Source organism: Lissotriton vulgaris, chromosome 10, assembly GCF_964263255.1.
Source record: "Lissotriton vulgaris chromosome 10, aLisVul1.2, whole genome shotgun sequence".
Classification (NCBI taxonomy): domain Eukaryota; kingdom Metazoa; phylum Chordata; class Amphibia; order Caudata; family Salamandridae; genus Lissotriton; species Lissotriton vulgaris.
In genome coordinates, this window is record NC_141698.1 from 449,091,782 (window position 1) to 449,114,145 (window position 22,364).

The 22,364-nt window shown below is 45.8% G+C and overlaps 2 protein-coding genes across 2 annotated transcripts in view; both read right to left on the minus strand.

Moving 5' to 3' along the window:
• IFT140 (intraflagellar transport 140) overlaps window positions 1–22,364 on the minus strand; it is a 1,373,663-nt gene that overhangs the window by 970,032 nt on the left and 381,267 nt on the right. The window lies entirely within an intron of this gene.
• LOC147685389 (uncharacterized) lies at window positions 7,727–11,967 on the minus strand. The gene is made up of 2 exons (XM_086942285.1): window positions 11,521–11,967; window positions 7,727–8,347 (listed from the first exon to the last, which is right to left on the minus strand). Exons 1-2 carry the CDS (start codon window positions 11,965–11,967, stop codon window positions 7,727–7,729), a joined length of 1,068 nt encoding a protein of 355 aa, XP_086798411.1.

Genomic DNA, 22,364 nt, shown 5'->3' on the forward strand with positions numbered 1-22,364 from the left:
GAGGTGCAGATACAGTGATAGCGTCTGCATCATCACCTTAACACCAAATTGGCAATTCAACCACCCTGCTGCTAATCCAACCAAATATTCATGCTGAAAAAATCAAGGTGATCATGAAGAGAAAATCAATAGACTCACAAAAAGCAAGAATAAGGACGTCAGTGAGGAGGATCTGATAAGAGTGACTGAATTTCAAAATACGGCAAAGTGGGCTAATGGTATCATTTGCGTGTGGAAAACACGATGTAGCCCACGTGCCCGAAGAAATGCGTGTGGCAAGTATAATCAAGCAAGTATGCACCTTCATGCCGAGTGTGGGGAATAAAAACTAATTCCAGACCTAGAGGAAGAACTTACGAATTTTAAGAAACTCGTAGACTTCCTGGGTCAGGACAGCGTTGGGCAATGTTCACGCAGCGTCCTGAGGAATGAAAAACATCGGTAAACACTTAGCAGCGTTCTCGCGAAACCGCTGACTAAGGGACCGGTAGCGGGACTCTTCCCGAATCCAGCCTGACACTTACTTTCAGGCCTGCGACTCCCCGCCCTGCACCTACATCAAGGGACCACCGTCCGCCCGGAAGGTAAAACAGCAATGGAGCCGGGCTGTTTACATCCTCATTACTGTCTGTCACGTGACCGGCGTACGCGAATGCCGGCGGCGTGAAACGTTCCTGTATGTCACATGACCGGCGTACGTGAACGCCAATGACGTAGGGCCCACTGCTAGGGAAAACATGGAATTTAATAGGGGCAGTGTTTGGAAACAGCCTGCAGGGTTCGAGACCCCGTGTCCCCACTAGACACATGCATAGCGCCGTGGGAAATTATCAAGACTACAAAAATCAAAAGACAAAACAGTGCACATTATTGCAATTTATCCAGGTACAGCGATAGCATGTTTTGTATCAGGGTACAGCCATAGCGTGCTTTGTTAAGCACATTAGTGTTTAACCACACTGGAAATGGTAAACCACTAATTAGATGGAATTACCTTCATTAAATCAAACCAAACAGGGTATCACTGAAAGAAACACCCAGATGGAGTCAAAATATGTTTATCAACAGGCTATGAGTGCCCTGATTGTGTAGGGGGTAGGGTCTCATATACCAATGATATATAAAAGGAGAAAAAGGAGAAAAACAGCAGTCAGTCTATCCTTTAGCTAATGGGTGTGCATGAATACAGAAACCGGATCCGAAATCAGTAATTCCCTAAATTACATTGATCAGGAGGGTCATAACACTAACACCATGGTCTCATATAAAGCGAAGAGCTGCTTTTGAGAATGCACACAACAAGACTCTCGGGGGTAGTGGGAGAAAATAAATCTCCCTAATCATGAAGAATCTGTATGCCAGCAATGAACAACAGTTAGCCCTTCAGTTTCGTTTTAATACTGACCCCCACGGAATATCATCATTCAAATCAGACTTGTTGGTTGATAAGCGGTAAATCCATTGTTGTTCTTTTTCAAACAATTGGGCTTCTGGTCCTGCTGGCACTTGTTGCAAAACCGTCCAGCGCATGTCGTTGGGAGTATGTTGCTTTTCCAAAAAATGGGTAGTCATCTTAGTTGTTGTTTTACGGCAACGGATATTGCTGCGATGCTCACCTATTCTTACTTTGATGCGTCTGGACGTCATGCCAATGTATTGTAAACCACAAGAGCACGTGATTAGATAAATCATACTGGCTGTATTACAATTCGTGTGACCACGTTGTTCCCAGATTTGGCCATTTGAAAGGTTCAGTGTTCTGGTGTGGGTAGTAAGGTGACATATACTACAATTCCCGCAAGGGAAATGACCCGTGACTGCTGGCAATCCCCAGGCATTGAGCACTGTTGACCCTGAATTCAAGGGAGTAAAGTCCCTGGGGCGAGTGTGGACCAAAGAGTCTTCCAAACTGGTTGCCCTTTTGTACGAGAATAAAGGTTTTTCCCACTTGTGTCTATTGCTAGTCAGTATCTTCCAATGTTTGGAGATGCTCCTGTTGACGGCATTGGATAGTGGATTATATGTTGTCACACAAGTAAGTGGGACTTCTGTGTTTTGGGTCCTTGGACTGGTATCAAGTAGCGTCTCTCTGCTGGTTTCTTGCTCTCCTCTGACTGTTGTTAATTATCCTTTGAGGATATCCCCTGTTTTGCAATTTCGTTGTTAATTCCTTTGATTGTTGTTTATAATCAAGTAAATTACTGCAATCCCGGCGTAGCCTTAAAAACTGGCCGTAGGGAAGATTTTCCCGCAAGGCCCTGGGATGGTAACTTGTGAAGTATAACAGGTTGTTTTTAGCTGTGGGTTTCACGAAAGTTTTAGTCTCCAGGTGGTTTTCTCGCCTCTTGATGGTAACATCCAGGAATGTGATGGTATCAGAGGAATAATCCTGCGTGAATTTCAAATGTTGGTCACAGGTGTTCAGAACAAGTGCCAGCAGGATCAGAAGCCCAATTGTTTGAAAAAGAACAACAATGGATTTACCGCTTATCAACCAACAAGTCTGGTTTGAATGATGATATTCCGTGGGGGTCAGTATTAAAACAAAACTGAAGGGCTAACTGTTGTTCATTGCTAGCATACAGTTTCTTCATGATTAGGGATATTTATTTTCTCCCACTACCCTCGAGAGTCTTGTTGTGTGCATTCTCAAAAGCAGCTCTTCGCTTTATATGAGACCATGGTGTTAGTGTTATGACCCTCCTGATCAATGTAATTTAGGGAATTACTGATTTCCGAACAGGTTTCTGTATTCATGCACACCCATTAGCTAAAGGATAGACTGACTGCTGTTTTTCTCCTTTTTCTCCTTTTATATATCATTGGTATATGAGACACTACCCCCTACACAATCAGGGCACTCATAGCCTGTTGATAAACATATTTTGACTCCATCTGGGTGTTTCTTTCAGTGATACCCTGTTTGGTTTGATTTAATGAAGGTAATTCCATCTAATTAGTGGTTTACCATTTCCAGTGTGGTTAAACACTAATGTGCTTAACAAAGCACGCTATGGCTGTACCCTGATACAAAACATGCTATAGCTGTACCTGGATAAATTGCAATAATGTGCACTATTTTGCCTTTTGATTTTTGTAGTCGTGATAATTTCCCACGGCGCTATGCATGTGTCTAGTGGGGACACGGGGTCTCGAACCCTGCAGGCTTTTTCCAAACACTGCCCCTTTAAATTCCATGTTTTCCCTAGCAGTGGGCCCTACGTCATTGGCGTTCACGTACGCCGGTCATGTGACATACAGGAATGTGTCACGCCGCCGGCGTTCACGTACGCCGGTCACGTGACAGACAGTAATGAGGATGTAAACAGCCCGGCTCCATTGCTGTTTTACCTTCCGGGCGGACGGTGGTCCCTTGATGTAGGGCGGGGAGTCGCAGGCGTGAAAGTAAGTATCAGGCTGGATTCGGGAAGAGTCCCACTACCGGTCCCTTAGTCAGCGGTTTCGCGAGAACACTGCTAAGTGTTTACCGATGTTTTTCATTCCTCAGGACGCTGCGTGAACATTGCCCAACGCTGTTCTGACCCAGGAAGTCTACGAGTCTCTTAAAATTCGTAAGTTCTTCCTCTAGGTCTGGAATGAGTTTTTATTCCCCACACTCGGCATGAATGTGCATACTTGCTTGATTATACTTGCCACACGCATTTCTTCGGGCACGTGGGCTACATCGTGTTTTCCACACGCAATTGATACCATTAGCCCACTTTGCCATATTTTGAAATTCAGTCACTCTTATCAGATCCTCCTCACTGAGGTCCTTATTCTTGCTTTTCGTGAGTCTATTGATTTTCTCTTCATGATCACCTTGATTTTTTCAGCATGAGTATTTGGTTGGATTAGCAGCAGGGTGGTCGAATTGCCAATTTGGTATTAAGGTGATGATGCAGACGCTATCACTGTATCTGCACCTCAGGGAACGCACGTTTTTTTCCCTGTCCATGCATGACAATCTAGTTTGGCATGGGAATTATTTCCTTAGTAAAAGGGGAATCTTGACCCTTTCACCGTACTATGGGTTCTATGACAAGGGGGCATAAGTGAGCCTTGATGTAGATACAAAGACGTGTGACTAAGCACGATTACATGTCTTATTGATGTTCATGTTCTAAGTGTCAGTTTGTTCCTTTTTCTTTCTTCTACAGGTACCTCTAGGCGACTGTACTCCACAGTGCGCCGCCACGGTTAATAACCGTGAGTAATTTCTTCCTTTTTAACTAATTTTTGTATTTTTCACATAAGTGCCTCACGGGAGGGTGTAGCTTAGAGCGTGCATACCCACGGAGTGCCATTTAGTGTGGTCCTGACGAATGCTGCGCGATCCCGCTTTTTTGACAGCAGAAACATGTTGACCAGTTGTTGTAATTAAGGACACAGGTCACCTAATACAGTACCATTGATTGTCCTATTTTCATGTTTTTAACCTTAATACGGGTTAGCCTGCATTAAATATTTTGTTTGGGCTTTAACCCTGTATTTTTTAATTTTGCACTCACTTATTTTGCACACACATTTGAGTTTAATCACTAGTACACTCACCACCCAAACCCGCTCCGCTGTTACTCAGGCGTTGTAGCACGCTGGGGCGGCATTCGGTCACCCCAGCGGGGACCCGATGATGAAGCATGTCACCAACTAGTGGTGAGTGAGGGTCCTTCTAAACAAAAGGCTGTTTGCCTTGCCTTGTTGGACATTGTCATCCTTGGCCACAGGTTGGATACCTCCTGATTAGTGGGTATAGTCATGCTTAATACACAGAACTACCTGACCAAGGTTGGGGTCCAGGAATAAACTGTCACTGTTATTGCCATTTCATTTGTTTTTGGGTATATATTTTTTTTTAGCTACACTTAAGCACTCCTTAGTTGTTTTTGATATAACCTTAGGGGGCACAGGAGTGTTGACTCGAGCCCTACCTCTCCTGTTGATACATAAAGATTAAAGACAGTAATCCCAGTATAATTCCACACAACAATGGTAACAGCAGAAAGAAAAAGTAACACAGCAAAGTCTGGTTTTGGCACAGGATATCAACCTGGTTTCAATTTCTGGAAGAAGGATCTAGTAGCACCCTGCTCTTTAGGGCTCTGAGTTTGACTGGACAAACTGTTCCTTTTACAAGGTTTGATTGTCTTTATGTTTTTTATTGACTCTAGGCTGAGGTGAGGGAAAATCAGACACCTCTGTCTTCAGAAAATAAAGGTTTCTTACCTGTAATCCTAGCTCGCTGTCAAGGGAATTTCCACTGAAATCCTGAGCACTGGAATGTCCTAATCAAGTAAGGTATCTAATAGTACTTGACCAAAAAGTTTTATTTTTCCTATAAAAGGCATATTTTCCTTCAACAAATTAAAACAAATTTGACAGCCAGATATCTGCTCTAAAAACAAGCAGGCAAATAGCAAGTAAATAAAGAACAGGGACAAGAAAAACTATTTCACAAACCTTGTTTAAAAGTAAAGGAAAAAAGAGACCAATATAACTAGACAGGCTGCAGCCTAAATATGCTAGAAACCAGACACTGCTTTTTTAATAAAGCATACTTCACCGCTCATGTGGACTTTTTGGCGCTACGAGGATCACCATCTCTTAGGAAAAGTTAGTCTGATGATTACTGATGGGATCAAGTGTATCAGCAGAAACATTTGTGGCCGATCTACAGAAAAGACAACCTCCTTTGCTCCTGGTTGGTAAAAGCTGGAGAAGAAGTATGGGAATTACTTGTTCTCTGCGTACGCAAATACAATTAGTTTGAGGATAGCACCAGGCATAGAAAACTCTGTGTAGCACTTTGTCATTTATGACCCATTTATGAATTTCTAGGATAATCCTGCGAAGTGAACTTCTAGAATGTAAACTGCTGCTGTGATTTGCAAGTCTCTGGCTATGAGCCATTGTAATTGCTAGTGTTTCTTGCACCAGCAGCCTAGATCTTGACTCTACATGCTTCTTTGGTTTATGCAGTGTTGTCGTACTGTCAACAGAAGATGCAAATAACAGTTTTTTATTAATAGGAGAAAATATCTGAGACCCGGGTGGACTCCACATCTCTAGCCGCTTGATATGAAACCGATTCTCTTTGCGGAACCAGGTCCATTATTCTCTAGAATGTTCTATCTGAGCTCCCCATCCTATTAAGGAAGCATTTGATTCGGAACGTCTTAAAAATATGGGACTCCTCAGAGATGTTTGCCCTTGCACCACTACAGAGCAGAATGTATTGCTGCCAGGGTGAGAATTAGTTTGCATTCCCATGAGACTGAGTACTGGAACCACTGATTTTCCAGAAACAGTAAAGTGGCCTCAAGTGGAAATGAGTGTAATGTACAAGGAAAATGTAGGATGAAATGGACCCTAGTAGGGAATAGATCTAACAGTTACTTGCAATGTCTTCGGAAGATTGGCACTTTAGGATAGAAAACAGTCTCTCCTCCGAAGGGTACACTTTAGCTGCTGGCATGTAACGCACTACTCACAAGAACTGAAAGCACTCTGCTGGTACAGAAGTACACTTTGCTTGGTCCAATCCTAAACCAAGGTAGTTCAAAACATCTAGAGTGTACTAAAAATGTGGTAAGACTTCTTACGACTTTGATGCCTTTATCAGCCAGTCATATAAACCTGGGTGGACTTTTTTTAAAATATATTCTCAGATATGTGACTTAGTATCATTATGCACTTTGATTATGTCCTTGGGTTGGATGTGAAACTGAATGGAAAGACATTGTATGGGTAATGCAGATTTTCAATTTAAAAAAAAAAAACGTCAAGAACTTTTGATATTTCTGCAATATTGAAACATGGAAGTATGCACCCTGGTTACTGAATGTGCATGAGATGGGGACTCTGTGCCCTCTAAAGATTGTATTTAGCAAGGGTCACACTGCTATATTTTTATTTCTGTACATCAGCTGTTAAAATGTTTATTTTTTTATTTTTTTAAATATGCTCTTGGCAGCCTACTGAACATATTGTATCCCTTTGTTTGAGTTGTGGATACATTTTTTATAAAAGGTTAGCATCAGAAATTTCTCCTTTATCAATTTGTTTGCTATTTCCATGTACACAATGGGTCTGAATTCTTGCTTCAGTCCATGTTTGGAAATCACAAATTAACAGTAGAACAAAATAAAGTCTCTTTCGTCTTTGTTAAGATTGGACCGAAGAATGATGACTTCTTGTTGAGGCTTTCCAGATCAAAATGGGAAAACTACTTTGGAAGAATGGCTGGAGAATATGTGAATCTCAGAGAACAGCCATACTGCAAAATTTTAAGCACTCATCTGTCTTATGTGATACTTTGCATTCTTCGGAGTAGTTCATGATGCTTCCTTCAACACTGATGGCTGTTGACCACCTCTGCCTCTCTGTAACTGCGGGACCAGAAATGGGCAGGAGACGTGTTTTAGTTACTCTGGCTTTTAATTGCTCATACAGTGCATCAGTACAGGTTTTGCGAACTGTGGACCTCCGAGGTGATCGGCTCCTCTCTCTGTGCTGTTTCCTACGGGCTCCCTCTTCTTTCCTCCGGACCGGACTCCGCCGCTCAGGGGGATCTGGAGGCTCCGTGCTGGCCGCCCACGCCGATGCCGAGGGGGGAAAAGTAAAAGAGAGGCAAGCATCAGTTCAGAGCCACAGAGGTGTAGGTGGAAACACAAAAGGGGGGGGGTAGTGAGGGGAGCACGTAGTACAGTGACCTTTTTCTGCTAGTTTAACTTCCAGGAGGAGGGCGAGTGCTCATGCATTCCCCCCTGGGGGCGTCCCTCAGGTTCCTCCCTCCCCTGTCTGCTAGTTGTCGGGCTTTATCAGTGAACCACCCCAGGAAGCGTTTACGTACCTCCGTGAGCCGTACCCCTCCTGGCGTACGGCTGGGCGACTCGTGGTGTTGGCCTCCAGGCGTTCCCCGTTCTTCCTCGGGTTTCCCGGTGTCTCCTTCCTCCTGCACCAGTCGGTCCAAACTGCTCTCGGAAATCAGCTCCCAGGTCCACTCTTGATCCGTCGGCTCTCCTTCAGAGCGAAGGGTCTCGTCGATCCTCCTGAGGCTGTCGCTCCGCTTGTCCTCGCTCTTTCTGCTTCCTCCTCTCCACCGCTCCTCTTCTCCGCTTTCTCGTCCTTCTTCTCTCTGCTCCTCCACGCTGCTTCCCGCCACTCCGCTCTTCTCCACTCTGACCACTCCTCCGGTGTATAGATACACCTGGGGTTGGGCGTTCTCCTCCTTTATCCACCTGGGAGACTCCGCCTCTTCTATACCGCCGGGCTGGTTAAAGGGCCATACGTCCTCCTCGTCACAACTGTAGGTGTCGGGGCTGTACCACTCCGAATACTGCGTGGGCTGTGGAAATAAGAGGGGGGGTCACAATCGGTCAGTTCGCGCCCTGTGGCGGTGTTCCCAAGGGGGACTCCGTTACACACCTCCCCCCCTGGACGCTTCCGCTCGGGAAGCGGATGACGAGACAGAAAATCAGCCCCAACATTGTCCACACCCCGCTTGTGGCATACTCTGAAGTTATACGGCTGTAAAGCCAGAAACCACCTCATGACCCTGGCATTCGAGGATTTGTTTTGTGCCATCCAAGTAAGGGGCGCATGGTCTGTGTATAGCGAGAAGGGCCGGCCCTCAAGGTAATAGGCCAATTTTTCCACGGCCCAACGAATAGCCAGGCACTCCTTCTCCACCGTGGCATACTTTAGTTCCCGTGGGAACAGTTTCCGACTGACGAACAGGATCGGGTGGTCCAATCCATCCGGTCCTTCCTGGGACAGCACTGCGCCGATCCCAAACTCGGACGCGTCCGTGTGCAAGGCGAATGGACGTGTATAATCCGGTGAATTGAGGACGGGGGTGGAAGTGATCCTTTTCTTCAACTCGTTGAAAGAGTCCAACATGCCCACCGTGGGTTTGGCCAGTGCGGCCTGCTTGACAGAGGTCTGCAGGGCATCCGTGAGGGGGGAGGCCACCTGAGCAAAGTTCGGTATAAATCGTCGATAGTACCCGATTAGCCCCAAGAACGCACGCAGCTCCTTTTTGGTGGTGGGAAACGGTGCCTCAGAAATGGCCCGGACTTTCTCCGTTTGTGGCTCGATCATGCCGTGCCCCAGGACGTACCCCAGGTACTTCACTTTGTGAAAGGCTATTCGTGATTTTCTTGCATTAATCTTCAATCCCGCCTTGTTCAGGGTATCCAACACTTGCGACAGGTGCTTCAAATGGGTCTTCCAGTCGGGGCTGAACACCACAATGTCGTCCAGGTACGCTGAGGTAAATGACGACAGACCGTGTAGTACGTTATTCATGAGTCTCTGAAATGTGGCGGGGGCTCCGTGAAGGCCAAACGGTAGCACTGTGAACTCATAATGGCCCTCCGTGGTTGAAAAGGCTGTTTTATGCCGGTCCACCTCCCTCAGCGGTACCTGCCAGTACCCTTTTGTGAGGTCTATCGTGCTGATGTACTGCGCATCTCCCAACTTCTCTATGAGTTCGTCAATCCGAGGGATGGGATAGGCATCGAACTTCGAGATGGCGTTTAAGGCCCGAAAGTCCATACAGAATCGGCGTGATCCGTCTGGTTTGGGTATGAGAACGATTGGGCTTGACCAGTTGCTGTGCGAGGGGCGTATGACTCCTAGTTGTAACATGTCGGTCACCTCGCGTCGTATGTCTTGTCTTCTGGCCTCTGGGATCCGATAAGGCCGTATTTTTACGGTCTTCCCTGGATCGGTGTCTATTCGGTGTTCGGCCATCGAGGTTTTCCCCGGGAGGTCTGAAAACACCTGTTCTTGTTTCAGCAGGACGTCCATCAACTCTTGTTTTTCCTCCTGTCTCAAATCATCGTTGATCACTAGCAGCGGAATGGTGGAGCGGCAAGGGTTTTTCTCCGACTCAGCAAGGTGGACCGGGTGAGGGGGTGTCCCTAACCACTTCTTTAGCAGGTTTATGTGGTAGACTTGCTTTTTTCTGGCGTTCACTTGTAGCCGGTAACTGGTCTTCCCGATCTTCTCCACGACTTGGTACGGACCACTCCACTCCGCTTTAAATTTTTGTGCGGAGGAGGGCAACAACACTAGAGCCCAATCTCCGTTTTCCAAGCTCCTCCATTTCTTTCCTTTATCATAAAGGGTCTTCTGTTTGTTCTGGTGTTTCTCGAGATTGGCGAACGCCAGGTCCCTTAGTTTCCCTAGCTTGGAACGCAGGTTTCGAGCGTATTCCAGTGTGTTTGCGGTTTCCTCTGGGGTTTCATTTTCCCACGCCTCCTTGGTCCTGTCCAGCAGGGATCTGGGCTTTCTCCCGTATAACATCTCAAATGCCGAGACCCCTAAACTGCTTTGTGTTTGCCCACGGATGACATACAAAGCAATGGGAAGCACCTGATCCCATTCGTTACTGTTGACTTCCAACATTTTCCTTAAGGTAGTTTTTAGGGTGCGGTTGTATCTCTCTACTAATCCGTCAGTTTGCGGATGGTATACAGCGGTCCTTATCTGGTGTATGTGAAGCACTTTACATACGTCCCTCATGAGGCGTGACACGAAAGGGGTCCCTTGGTCGGTTAGTATTTCCTTAGGGAAACCCACCCGGGTGAACAGCTCAAGCATCTTGTCCGCCACGTTCTTGGAGGTGGTGGACGTGAGGGGGAATGCCTCCGGGAATCGCGTGGCATAGTCGACGATGACTAGGACATAAGAATATCCCTTCTTTGTTTTTGGGAGAGGTCCAATAAGGTCCATACCAATTCGTTCAAAGGGAACTCCAATAATGGGGAGGGGTTGTAATGGCACCGCAGGGGGCCTCGTCATGTTTCTGGTTTGGCAAATGTCACACTCCTTACAGTAGGTCAAAGCGTCTTTGTATATCCCGGGCCAGTAAAAACACTTCAGGAGGTTCTGTGTGGTTTTCTCTGCTCCTGTGTGACCGGCCACTAAATGAGAATGCGAAAAGAACAGGACTTGTTCGCGGAATGACACTGGCACCAGCAACTGCTCAGGGTCCTCTTTTCCCCCTTGACGGTACAACAGGCCGTTTTTGATATACAGTCTCGGATAACGCCGTGGGTCCTCGTCTTGAGTGTGATGGGCCTTCTCCCAGGCGTTTATCAATGTAGAGTCATTGGCCTGGGCGAATTGGAAACTGCGGTCCAAAGTCCAAGGATCTGAGGAAGCTAATGCCGTCACCGCTTCTGATTGTCTCCTTGTTTCCATTATCTTCATCGTCTGGGCCATACTCCGCTTGAACATAGACAAAAAGGCCGGGTTGTCCGTTCCGATGATTAGATCTTCAGGGAGTGTAGATAAGACTCCGACCTGAACCCTTACGGCTGGTCCTTCCTGGGGTTCTAGGGGCAATAGGGCGACGGGGTAGGGTTTCACATCCCCGTGGACGCATCGGATGTATACCTGTTCGTGTGGTATGAGCTGGTAGGGCCTTACGTGGTGGGCCTGTACTACCGACTGGCGGCAGCCAGAATCCAGGAGAGCCTGCACAGGGTTACCGTTTATCCTCATACTTACGCGGTATGCGTGTCCCATCTCCGCCGAGTAGAGGACGGTGCGGGGCAGATATCCTACTTCCATCGGTTCGTCTGCCGGTCTTCTCCTGGGGCAATGTCTGGCTATATGCCCCCAGGTCCCGCACTCAAAGCACTGGGGTCCCGTGTGAGGGAGTGGTTCGCTTTTCCAGGGACGGGGTTTGGGTGGTTCTGGAGCCCTTAAGAGTTTCTTCTCCGGTCTGAAGGGCGTCTTCACCTTGTCCGCCTCCTGGACCTGCAGGGGTCTCTGTTGTACTCGGGAATATGTGTTAGCCATCTCTACAGCTTGAGCTGTCGTCAGATCAGGGTGTTGTTTTAGCCACCTCTGGGTGGAAAAGGGTAGCGCCTCGACAAACTGTTCCAAATAAATCCGGTCCATTATTTCCTCTTTTGTGCTATCGTTCGGGCTGAGCCACTTGTCTGCGGCCATCTTCAATCTGACAAAGAGGGTTTTTGGCGTTTCTCCTGTTACACCTCGTTCTCGCCGGAACCTCAGCCGGTAGGCTTCACGGTCCAATCCCAGATGGTCCAGGATAATCCGTTTGATATCCGTATAAGGGGTATCACCTCTTGGATTGGCCACCTGGTAGGCGGCTTGGGCCTCGCCAACCAACAGGGGGGCCAAAAAAAACGGCCACTTGGCCCCAGGCCATCCACAGGCTCTGGCCGCCCGTTCAAAATTTAATAAGAAGGCATCGGGGTCCTCTCCAGGTTGGTACTTTTGTAGAGAGACCCCACCTATGGTGTGGGGTATGTTACTGACTGTCACTGGGCCGGACGTAAGAGGGGGGTCCAAAGCACGGGCCGTCACGGCTGTTTTTATCAGTTCTCTGTCGGCTTCTGCTGCCCTGAGCTGTTGCTCCGCCAACCTCTCCAACCTCTCCTGCCCTTGCACCAAGGCTTGTACCACGCTCTCCATCTTCTGGTCGCAGATGGCTACAGTGCCCGCATTCTCCACCACTGTAACTGCGGGACCAGAAATCGGCAGGAGACGTGTTTTAGTTACTCTGGCTTTTAATTGCTCATACAGTGCATCAGTACAGGTTTTGCGAACTGTGGACCTCCGAGGTGATCGGCTCCTCTCTCTGTGCTGTTTCCTACGGGCTCCCTCTTCTTTCCTCCGGACCGGACTCCGCCGCTCAGGGGGATCTGGAGGCTCCGTGCTGGCCGCCCACGCCGATGCCGAGGGGGGAAAAGTAAAAGAGAGGCAAGTATCAGTTCAGACCCACAGAGGTGTAGGTGGAAACACAAAAGGGGGGGGTAGTGAGGGGAGCACGTAGTACAGTGACCTTTTTCTGCTAGTTTAACTTCCAGGAGGAGGGCGAGTGCTCATGCATTCCCCCCTGGGGGCGTCCCTCAGGTTCCTCCCTCCCCTGTCTGCTAGTTGTCGGGCTTTATCAGTGAACCACCGCAGGAAGCGTTTACGTACCTCCGTGAGCCGTACCCCTCCTGGCGTACGGCTGGGCGACTCGTGGTGTTGGCCTCCAGGCGTTCCCCGTTCTTCCTCGGGTTTCCCGGCGTCTCCTTCCTCCTGCACGGGTCGGTCCAAACTGCTCTCGGAAATCAGCTCCCAGGTCCACTCTTGATCCGTCGGCTCTCCTTCAGAGCGAAGGGTCTCGTCGATCCTCCTGAGGCTGTCGCTCCGCTTGTCCTCGCTCTTTCTGCTTCCTCCTCTCCACCGCTCCTCTTCTCCGCTTTCTCGTCCTTCTTCTCTCTGCTCCTCCACGCTGCTCCCCGCCACTCCGCTCTTCTCCACTCTGACCACTCCTCCGGTGTATAGACACACCTGGGGTTGGGCGTTCTCCTTTATCCACCTGGGAGACTCCGCCTCTTCTATACCGCCGGGCTGGTTAAAGGGCCATACGTCCTCCTCGTCACAACTGTAGGTGTCGGGGCTGTACCACTCCGAATACTGCGTGGGCTGTGGAAATAAGAGGGGGGGGTCACAATCGGTCAGTTCGCGCCCTGTGGCGGTGTTCCCAAGGGGGACTCCGTTACACTCTCCCATTCTTTTTAAAGCTGGTACGAATTCTGATGTTGAGACTGATGATGTTGAGGACACTGAAGAGTCTGAACCTACTGCAGCAAGAACCGGTGATCATAATGTCTGTAGTTCTTCTGGAACAACTCAATTTTCTTTTCAAGGGTTACAGCTTTCACATTTTTCATTTGGCCTTCACCCACTGCATTCCCTCATTAGCACGAGCGCCAAGAAGTGTGGGTCCAGAGAAAAGCAGATTTTGGACAGGTCTCTGCCCTTCAAGTTTCAGGCCTTTGGGTCTCAGTCAGGAAAACTGTTGAATGGCTAGGCCATCACAGTCGTAACAGATCACAAAGTTGGAGGAATCTGCAGCTGCGCCTATGATCTGGTTTGAAATTAGCAGCTGCATATTCCTCCAACTTTGTGATCTGACATGGTACTTTCACGTTCATCGTGGCAGTTTTATGGCAGTAGCCGGTGCACCATACATATTCCTCCCTACAGAGTTGAGGCATTTGCTTTTTTCTGTGATGAACTGCTGCTTTTGGAGCAGTAGAAAGATACTTTCTTGAGGCAGAGTTAATCGTGGAATCTGGCTGTGGTTCCGCCTTTGAGAAAAGAGAATTCTGATCCAGGGCCTTGTATTTCTTCTGCAGCTTTGAAGGGGACAATTTGATTGAGCCCAGTGTCAGAAAGTGTTCCATTAATGGTTCCAAATGTTCCGAAACAAGAGGAAGCAAGGCCTTGCTGTTCAGCAGTGATGCAGTGTTTCAAAGATAACAGATTTAGAAGCTATAACTGTAAGCATTAGAATATTACATGTTGTGGTTGCTCATCAAAACTTCATTAAATGTGTTAATGTTGTTGATAGGTGAAAATCTAGACTGAGGTTCATCCACACGGCTTGATGAATATCTTCATCGGTCGAGGGGAAAGCAGAATATATATATGTACATGTTGAACACCCTGGGTGGCTGAAATGATGCCTGTGATATCAGGATGGAGAGCTTAATTTTGTCCCAGGCACGCTATCTCTAGTCCGAGAAGAGTGTGCAGGAGGTTACGGAGGGCGATCAACAAGTAACTAATTGTTACGGCGATTATGGCACTGCCAATAAAAAACAAAACAAGAAATGGACCTATGAAGAAGCCTTCAGACAGAGCACACACAATATTACTGCGTATAAGGTTGACTCTTCCCAATCTCTACATCATTTTAGTTCCAAATTTCAAAAGTGCCAGTGAATCACTGAGGCTTTTAACATCCATGTCCTAATGCATCAAACTTCCAAGTGTAGAGAATGTTAGCGGATAAAAGTTCAAGATGAAATTCCAACAATGGAAGTGAGACAAGGTTGCTATATTGTGAATTTCAGGATTACATATCATTGGAGGTTGAACACCCAAGATAGTGAATAACATCCCAATGGAAATAAAAATTAACTCATCCTTTCCCTCTCTCAAATCCAGACTAAAAAAAAGCTTACTTTAGACTTATTTCATCACTTACCAACCCTACTTAAACAGTCCTCTGATTTAGTTTGTTCTGCTATTTCTTGTATATGTAAGGCACATACATTCAATAATTGATCTTATTTCAATGTGGCTCTAATATTTCTTTAAATTTATTATGTATTATGAAGGACGACAAACTGTCCCACTTATTCCATAAAGTGCTGTAACAAACACCTGCATTAGTGTCTGTGCTACTGAGAATTCAAAAGCAACACTTAAAGAAATAGACAAATGTTAGAGAAGATAGGTACTCAAAGCTTGGCCAAAGGAGTAGGAGGAAGTTCCTCTAAAGGATTATCCTGGGGTGAAGTAATGTAAGAAATGTTCATTTCTTATTCCAGTCTGTGATCCTTGGTAAAAGATTTGACTACTTGATCGAGTAAAATTTGAAAGGATGAGGTCATCATTTGGTTCACAAACACTATTTGATTTATTTGCTTTGTCCTCACTGACGCGTGTCACGTTTTCCTCTTCGAGGGATGTTTTTGTTCACAATTGCTGCCACAAGCAGTGAGGATTCTATTTCTAACTTTCAAATCCAGTCATTTTTGTGTTTGATTCAACACCCATTTTGATCTGAGCTCTGAGTAAGTCAGTACATTTTATTATGCATGAATAATTAAAACCATTGCATACAGTACAATAATGATAACATCAAGGAACATTGCACTCATACAGGAGTTAAAAAGTTTAAAATCAATTACGTTGTTTTGTGCATAAAACTTGAAATTGATCTCGGAGGTACTTGCATCGCTGACACAGTTAATGCTCTGTCTGTTAAAAGTCAGTTTGATAAGAGCTGTCTGTTTAAGCTGACGGGATGTTCCCGTGCAACAATTAACGACACCCTGTTCCCCCTGATTGAGACATCCTGATGCCATTATATAGAGCCATTGCGTAGCATTACGGGACTGGCTCAGATAGTGTTCAAAACCATTGTACGGGGCTTGATCTTAACTGCTGAAAATAGATTTTTTTAGTCGCTATTCTGGTAAGTCAAAGAATTTTGTAAGGCTGCAGCTTAGCTGTACTAAGGTGGGGTTAAAGCACAGCATCACCGCCTGCCTACAGGACCTTGCTCTGTGCTGGTTAAAAAATGGTTTTAACAAGCATTTCCATATGTCCTTTAGCTTGTTACAGATACATATTATGTGAATGGGGTTCTCCAAGTCACAAGCGCACAGACAGCAAGGCTGGTCTACTACTCTTCTTTCATCAGGCGGTAAAAACGAACTGATTGAACGGACTCCCAAGCGGATCCTTGAGAATTTTTCCTTAGTCACAATCTTAGTTCCGGCCTTGAGATAGGCTTGGGGTTTGAGGACATCATAATTATTGAGCACAACCCAGCTATGAGCTTGTTTGGATATTGCTTTCTTGTCCTCTAAGGCTGATATGAGTCTTGTTGACTTTGTCAGACCTAGAGTGTAAATAGATTCCTGGAAGTAAACGTTGGCTGGCAGTTTTCCAGAGTTTGGAGGCAAAATTCGAGCCTAATTTGGGCCAGTGAAACATATTAGGGAAGCTGGAAAATCGTTCGGTAAGAGGTTGCGATTGCGCTATCGAGGATTGCTGCGTCTCATTCAGTCAGAGATTCACTCCGATAGTTGATCGTAGGCTGCAATTTGGCTTGCCTGACTTTTAAAAAGGGGTTTAGTGTTAAGTCCGTTAGCAACTTCTATAAAGGTTTTAGTGCTAAATAAGTCATAGCTCCATTCCTTCGTAGGGATTTCAACTGCGGCTTGAGGAATTATTTTGATTTAAGAACATGCACAGATATTTATAGTTTGTTACTTGGTCTAGGCGTTTACCGGTCAAATACCAGCTGGGGTGCGCCTTCTTATGATGGTTTACCGTCATAATTTAGGATTTTTGGAAATTAATTTTTAGAGCATTCCGTCGCGAGAATTTGCAGGTTGCATCTAGGATGTCCTGTAGTACAATAGGAGTTCGACTAATCAGAACTAAGTTATCAGCATATAGCAAGTTTGTCAATATCATGCCACCTAGCTTCGGGGCGTGTGAAGAGCAACTGTCCAGTTCTGCTGGTAAGTCCACCAGAAAAAGGCAAAATAACAAGGGGGCTAAAACGCATCCTTGCTTTAACCCTTTTATTTTGGTGATTCTGCTTGAAAGATGCTTCCCTGCGACTAGTTTAATTCTGATCCACGTATTAGTATGCATTTGTATAAGTTGGTCTAAGAGGGGAGATGGTATCCCCCATCTATTCAGCTTGTGCCAGGGCCTGGCACAGGCAACGTGATCGAAGGCTGCTGAGTAGTCTATGAAGCAGAGGTATTGGGGATATTTACCCTGCTTCGCAGCATCCATAAGCATTATTAAGGCCATAATATTAGTTGTAGTTCCATGCCCTTGACGAAAACCAGTTTGAGTTATAGGTATAATGTTTATCTCGAGCGGAAATTTGTCCCCTACGTCCCAACACGATCCCTCAGATCTAGCAACAATCTCCTCCTAGTGGTCCCCCGTGCTAAGAAATCCAGACACGGATGCAAAGCTCTGTCCATTACTGGTCCCAAGCTGTGGAACAAACTTCCCCTGTCTCTGAGACAATGTAAAGAACACCTTACATTCCGAAAACTTCTAAAAACCACTCTGTTCAAAAATGATATCTAGTTTCCCTCTCCATTTCACACCTCCTGTTTACCGGTTCCAAAAGCGCAGAGATACTCCAGTTGGAGTGGATTCAAGCGCTATATAAACCAGCAAATAAATAAATAAATAAATAATGTGGATCGTAGAAGACCTGCTAACCAGATCTTTAATATAATCCCTGCATAGTATTTGGCCTCAGTATCTATAAGGGCTATCAAGCGGTAATTGTTTGGAGCAGACTTTGCTCCTTGCTTATATAAAGGGCTAATAATGGAGCCTCTCCATGACTCTGGTAATGCTGTGGTTCTTAGAGCATGTCCTATCACAGGAGCTAGTGCATTGCCTCAAAATTCAGGATCCTGTTTGTACAACATTGGTGGTATGCCATTTGGGCCGGGTGCTCCACCTCTGGCTATTTGTTTCCTTATTGGTGTTGCCAAGGGTCCGTTTTGCTCGTCTGCTGCACTTAGTTGGCAGTGCGGGCTTGGTGGGAGTGCCGTCTCCAGCTGCGTCAGCTTGAGTTGTCCACTGTCGACGTCGCTTGGGCGGTGCTGATTTGTTCCTGCCCTTATTAAGTTGTTGATACAAAGGTTTCTTGAATAGACTAGGGCAGTGGCTGTTTCTAGTTCCTGATCGTTAAAGTGATTGAAGAGGTAGTCAACCCTGGTAGCTTCAGTGATGTTAGAGTCTATGTCAGGATGATTAGGCCGCTGCAGTTTGTTAACTGAATGCCAGAATTTGGCGCTCTTTTTCTTGTTTGCAACATGGAGAAGTTTTGCCCACAATTCGCTTTCCTTTGCTCTTTTGTTTACCCATCTCCTCCGTTTAAATGAGGTCTTTAATTCGCGGAGAGTTCCTTGCAGACCGTGGTTATTTGGAGATTTACGTTGTTGCTTTGAGGTTCGGTTTATGGTTCGCTTTAATATTTTAGAGACAGGGCTCTTTGCTGGGTTGGTTGGAGTGGCAATTACTTTCCTTTTTTCCGGCCTTGGCTATTTGAGAATTTTTCTCCTAGGGATGTAACAAATGTTTCCCAGCTTTCCAAGGGCTCGGCTAGATTAACTCTTCCTTAGCTGTATAGAGCTTTAGCTGTTGATGTTATTTCCTCTATATTGTTAGAATTGCACCTTATTCTTTTAAGATTACTGGTTTCATCCAGCCCAATAGAGTTGCTAGTTTCTGCTATTTGGCAAGGTCTTGTTTGAAGACACAACACTTGTAGCAGATGATCGCTAAATTTGTTATTGCCAATCTTGAAGGTAGCAATTTTATTGAACAGAGTCAGAGTCGTAAAGGTGTAATCTAGGTGAGATTATGCTACTGGAGGGTTGTCATCTTTAAGCCGACTGTTTAGAGATCTCAAGTGTAGGTGCTCCAATTCTCGGAGCAGGTTCTCTGCAATCCTTGAAAACTTTTCTTTTCGCACAGTCTGGCTAGACCCCCCCCCCGTGCTTACACCTCTCAGCACTCAATCAGTGCCAGGAAACTTATGGTGACAGAGCGCTATACAAAACCCCCTTAAGATAAGATAAGATAAGATACCCCATGCGCCTGAGAGCTCCTGCGTTGTATCGTGGTCCTGAGTAAACCCTAGGAGATGCATATTAAAATCTCCAGCCAGGATGATGAGGTCAGCTGCCTCCTCTTCCATTACTCTCTGTAGCTGCGTTAACAGCTCCTTCACTGCTTTTGATTTTTGTTTAGGGTGCACATAGACATTTATCATTATTATATTCTGTTTGAGCGGATTGAGCACAAGCGTTACTTTTGCAGCCTAAATACAGCTTGGAGGTGTTAAATGTATTGTTACAGGAAGGAACTCTCCTATTTCAGTTATTGAGGCCAGATATAATAAGCCTCCCAAGCAGCGGCCAAAGACCGATCCCTTGGTTGCCGGATGTGAGCGGGAGGTGTAACCTTGCAAATCAAAGGGCTTATCTTCCCAGGTCTCCTGAAACAGGATTATGTCAAAGGTTTTCAGATAGTTTAGAATCTCCTGATCGTACATTTTAGAGGCTAAGCCATTAATGTTCGAGACACATATAGGGGTTCTGTGCTAAGACCATCTTCTGTCAATTTGGACATGCAAATGTTATTAGCCGATGTGTGCCTGTCCAGTTGTTACTTATTGGGGAATGCGATAGGTCAGGGAGACACTGAGTTGGTAACAGGGTGATTCTCAGGTTGGTCTCAGTTGTTGTGCCTGGTGACTTGCTCCTTGCTCCTTGCTCCTTTCAAAATTGAAAAGGTAGTCAGACTTGGATTGTTGAAAGGTGTGGGATATAATGGCTTTGGTATTGATTTCAGGGTTATCCCCCAGTGTGAAGTCTGTTTCTTTCTTGTAAGATTCTGCCTGCAACCTCTGAGGTTCGCCATCTTGTTCTGGTCACTTCAGGGCTCTGGCTAGTGTTGGATGGCAGGAATTCTATTGAGAGCAAGTCAAAAGTTTTGATGTTGGCTAGGGGTGTGATGGAATGTAAGAGCCTTAAAATGTTCCCTCTATTCAATATGTCCACACGGCCTTGTGATAATAATGAGGATTGCATATTAAAGTGTCAGCCTCTTCTGCCTTGGTTGAGTCCTGATCTTGAAGCTGTGTGCTGTCACTGCTAGTTTCTATGTGGGCAAATGAGTCCCGATTTTGGTACAGTGATCCAGTGCTGTTATTTGCAGTGTGGACAAAAGGCCCTTGATGAGGAGAATACGCTTTGATTGATTCTGGATTGTGATTGTTATGTGGATATATCAGTTGGGCAGATGAGAACCAAGCTATGTCGTGCACTCTGGCATCTTGCTCTTGATTTTGACTTGAGAGTAGTGGGTGCACTTTTTGAGGCACCTTTCTGTCTGAGATAGTTGTAGGTGGCTAATGCCTTGGGTTAGTGCTTGCCAGATTCTTCTTCTGAATAGAGGGACTTAAGGAAGAGATAATGTCAGAAGTCTTCCCTGATAATTCATTCTCGTCCTCTCGCTTATTGCTAACACTGTCTGGGGGGCAAGAACTCCTTTGCTGCGGCATTGTGGGATTGGGTCTTGTGATCGAGGTCCTCGTGCATTTTGCCTGTGCTGGCATTATTGTATTTGATATTTCATCGCTTGTTAGATCAATTGTGGCTGGGCAAGGTTGCAGATAGGTGGCCAAATGTTGGATTTGGGCTGTTTATTTCTTGTTCCTACCTTTCCTTTTTGCTTGCGTCCAGATTTTCTTGATGAATCATTTTTGCTTAATGATTCGGTTTTTATGCTTTGCGAAGGACTACTCCTTCTAATAAAAAATTGCTGCTTAATAATGTCTGGACTATTACTTGTGGGCCCAATGCTGTCTCGTCTCCCGTCAAGTTGTTGTTGCTGTCAGTGTTCTGGGTTATAGCTGTTAATTTTAGGGCATTCAGCAAGTCACCAAGTATTGTCGGGAGCATTTGTAATTTATCCACAATTGGGGCACAAGAACATTCCTGGTGCATGGCTGGGTTTTAGAGGACGCTTCATGCCCTCTCTTTATTAGGCCATTGAAGTCACCTAGCTGCCTATCAATCCCTGAAGTGAAGTCAGCTAAAGTTTGTAAAATTGTGAGCTGAAGGTCCAGTTTATGAGATTGATATTGCAAAGCCGCAGTTGAGTATTGTCTGGTGCTGAGTAACAATTCCCAAATTAAGAGTTTTGTTATTGTGACTAATATTACTTCTTCCTGTCTGTGACTGTAATAGGCGACTAGTTCCTCTCACTCTTGGGAGGATATGAAGGACATGTCGCCGTTGGAAGCAGACTGGTCTTCATTTGGGGGTGCTGACCTTGCACTGAAAGTGATGTTTCTTTAGGTTTGTGAGATACCAGCAAGCCTGCCACAGGCAATATTTCATCCGAACCGGTGGATGATAAGGGTTGTAGGAGAGAGTTATTTAGTTGTAATGCCTATTTCCTTGGTTTATGCTCCTCCAACTGGTCTGTTACCAGTGAAAGGCATTGATGAAGCTTTAGGGCAGGTCCCATGTCAGTCCTCATTTGTTGAAGTGAAGTGTAAGCACCCTCGCCTAAGGTAGTCTCAGCTGTATAAGGGGAAGGTTGAGGATTCTGAGTATCTGAACCTGATGTTGATCCCCCTTGCTGGTCAGGTATTGAAGTTGTTGGCTCTAATAGGTCCCTGGATGCTGGCCTAAAAAGTTGAGAGTAAAAGGTAGTGTTTTGAGCGTTGCATAAACTAACCGATGAATTATTTTGTAAGGAGATGAGATGCTCTCTGTTGGTGTCCATCTGATGAGCAAGATGGTGTTTCAATTGGTCACAATTATACTCCTTATTTATACATGGTGTTCGATTCTTCGACTGCTTGCCTTACATCTTAGTTCCCCTTGGTTTTGGATTGAGGATTTGCTTGAAGTCTTGAGAAAACAGTGGGGGGGGAAAGAGAGTTCCATTGATGGATTCGTACTCCCTAATTAAATTACATAAACAACAAGAATCCACCCAATAGAAAAAGTGATCTCACAGTGATGTGGAGCACTTAGTGTTTTTTAAAATACCCCTCACACACCAAAAGGACCCTTGGTGTCATGCTTCATCATTGGGGTCTTCTCACCCTTCTACGGAATGCGGCGTGCTACGACCTACGACTACGCGGGAGCACTTATAATAGTGACTATGTATGGTGCATGTGAGATTAAAAAGTGCCTGGCTGGTGGGACACTAGAAAAACTTTAATTAGGTCCCCGGGCTGG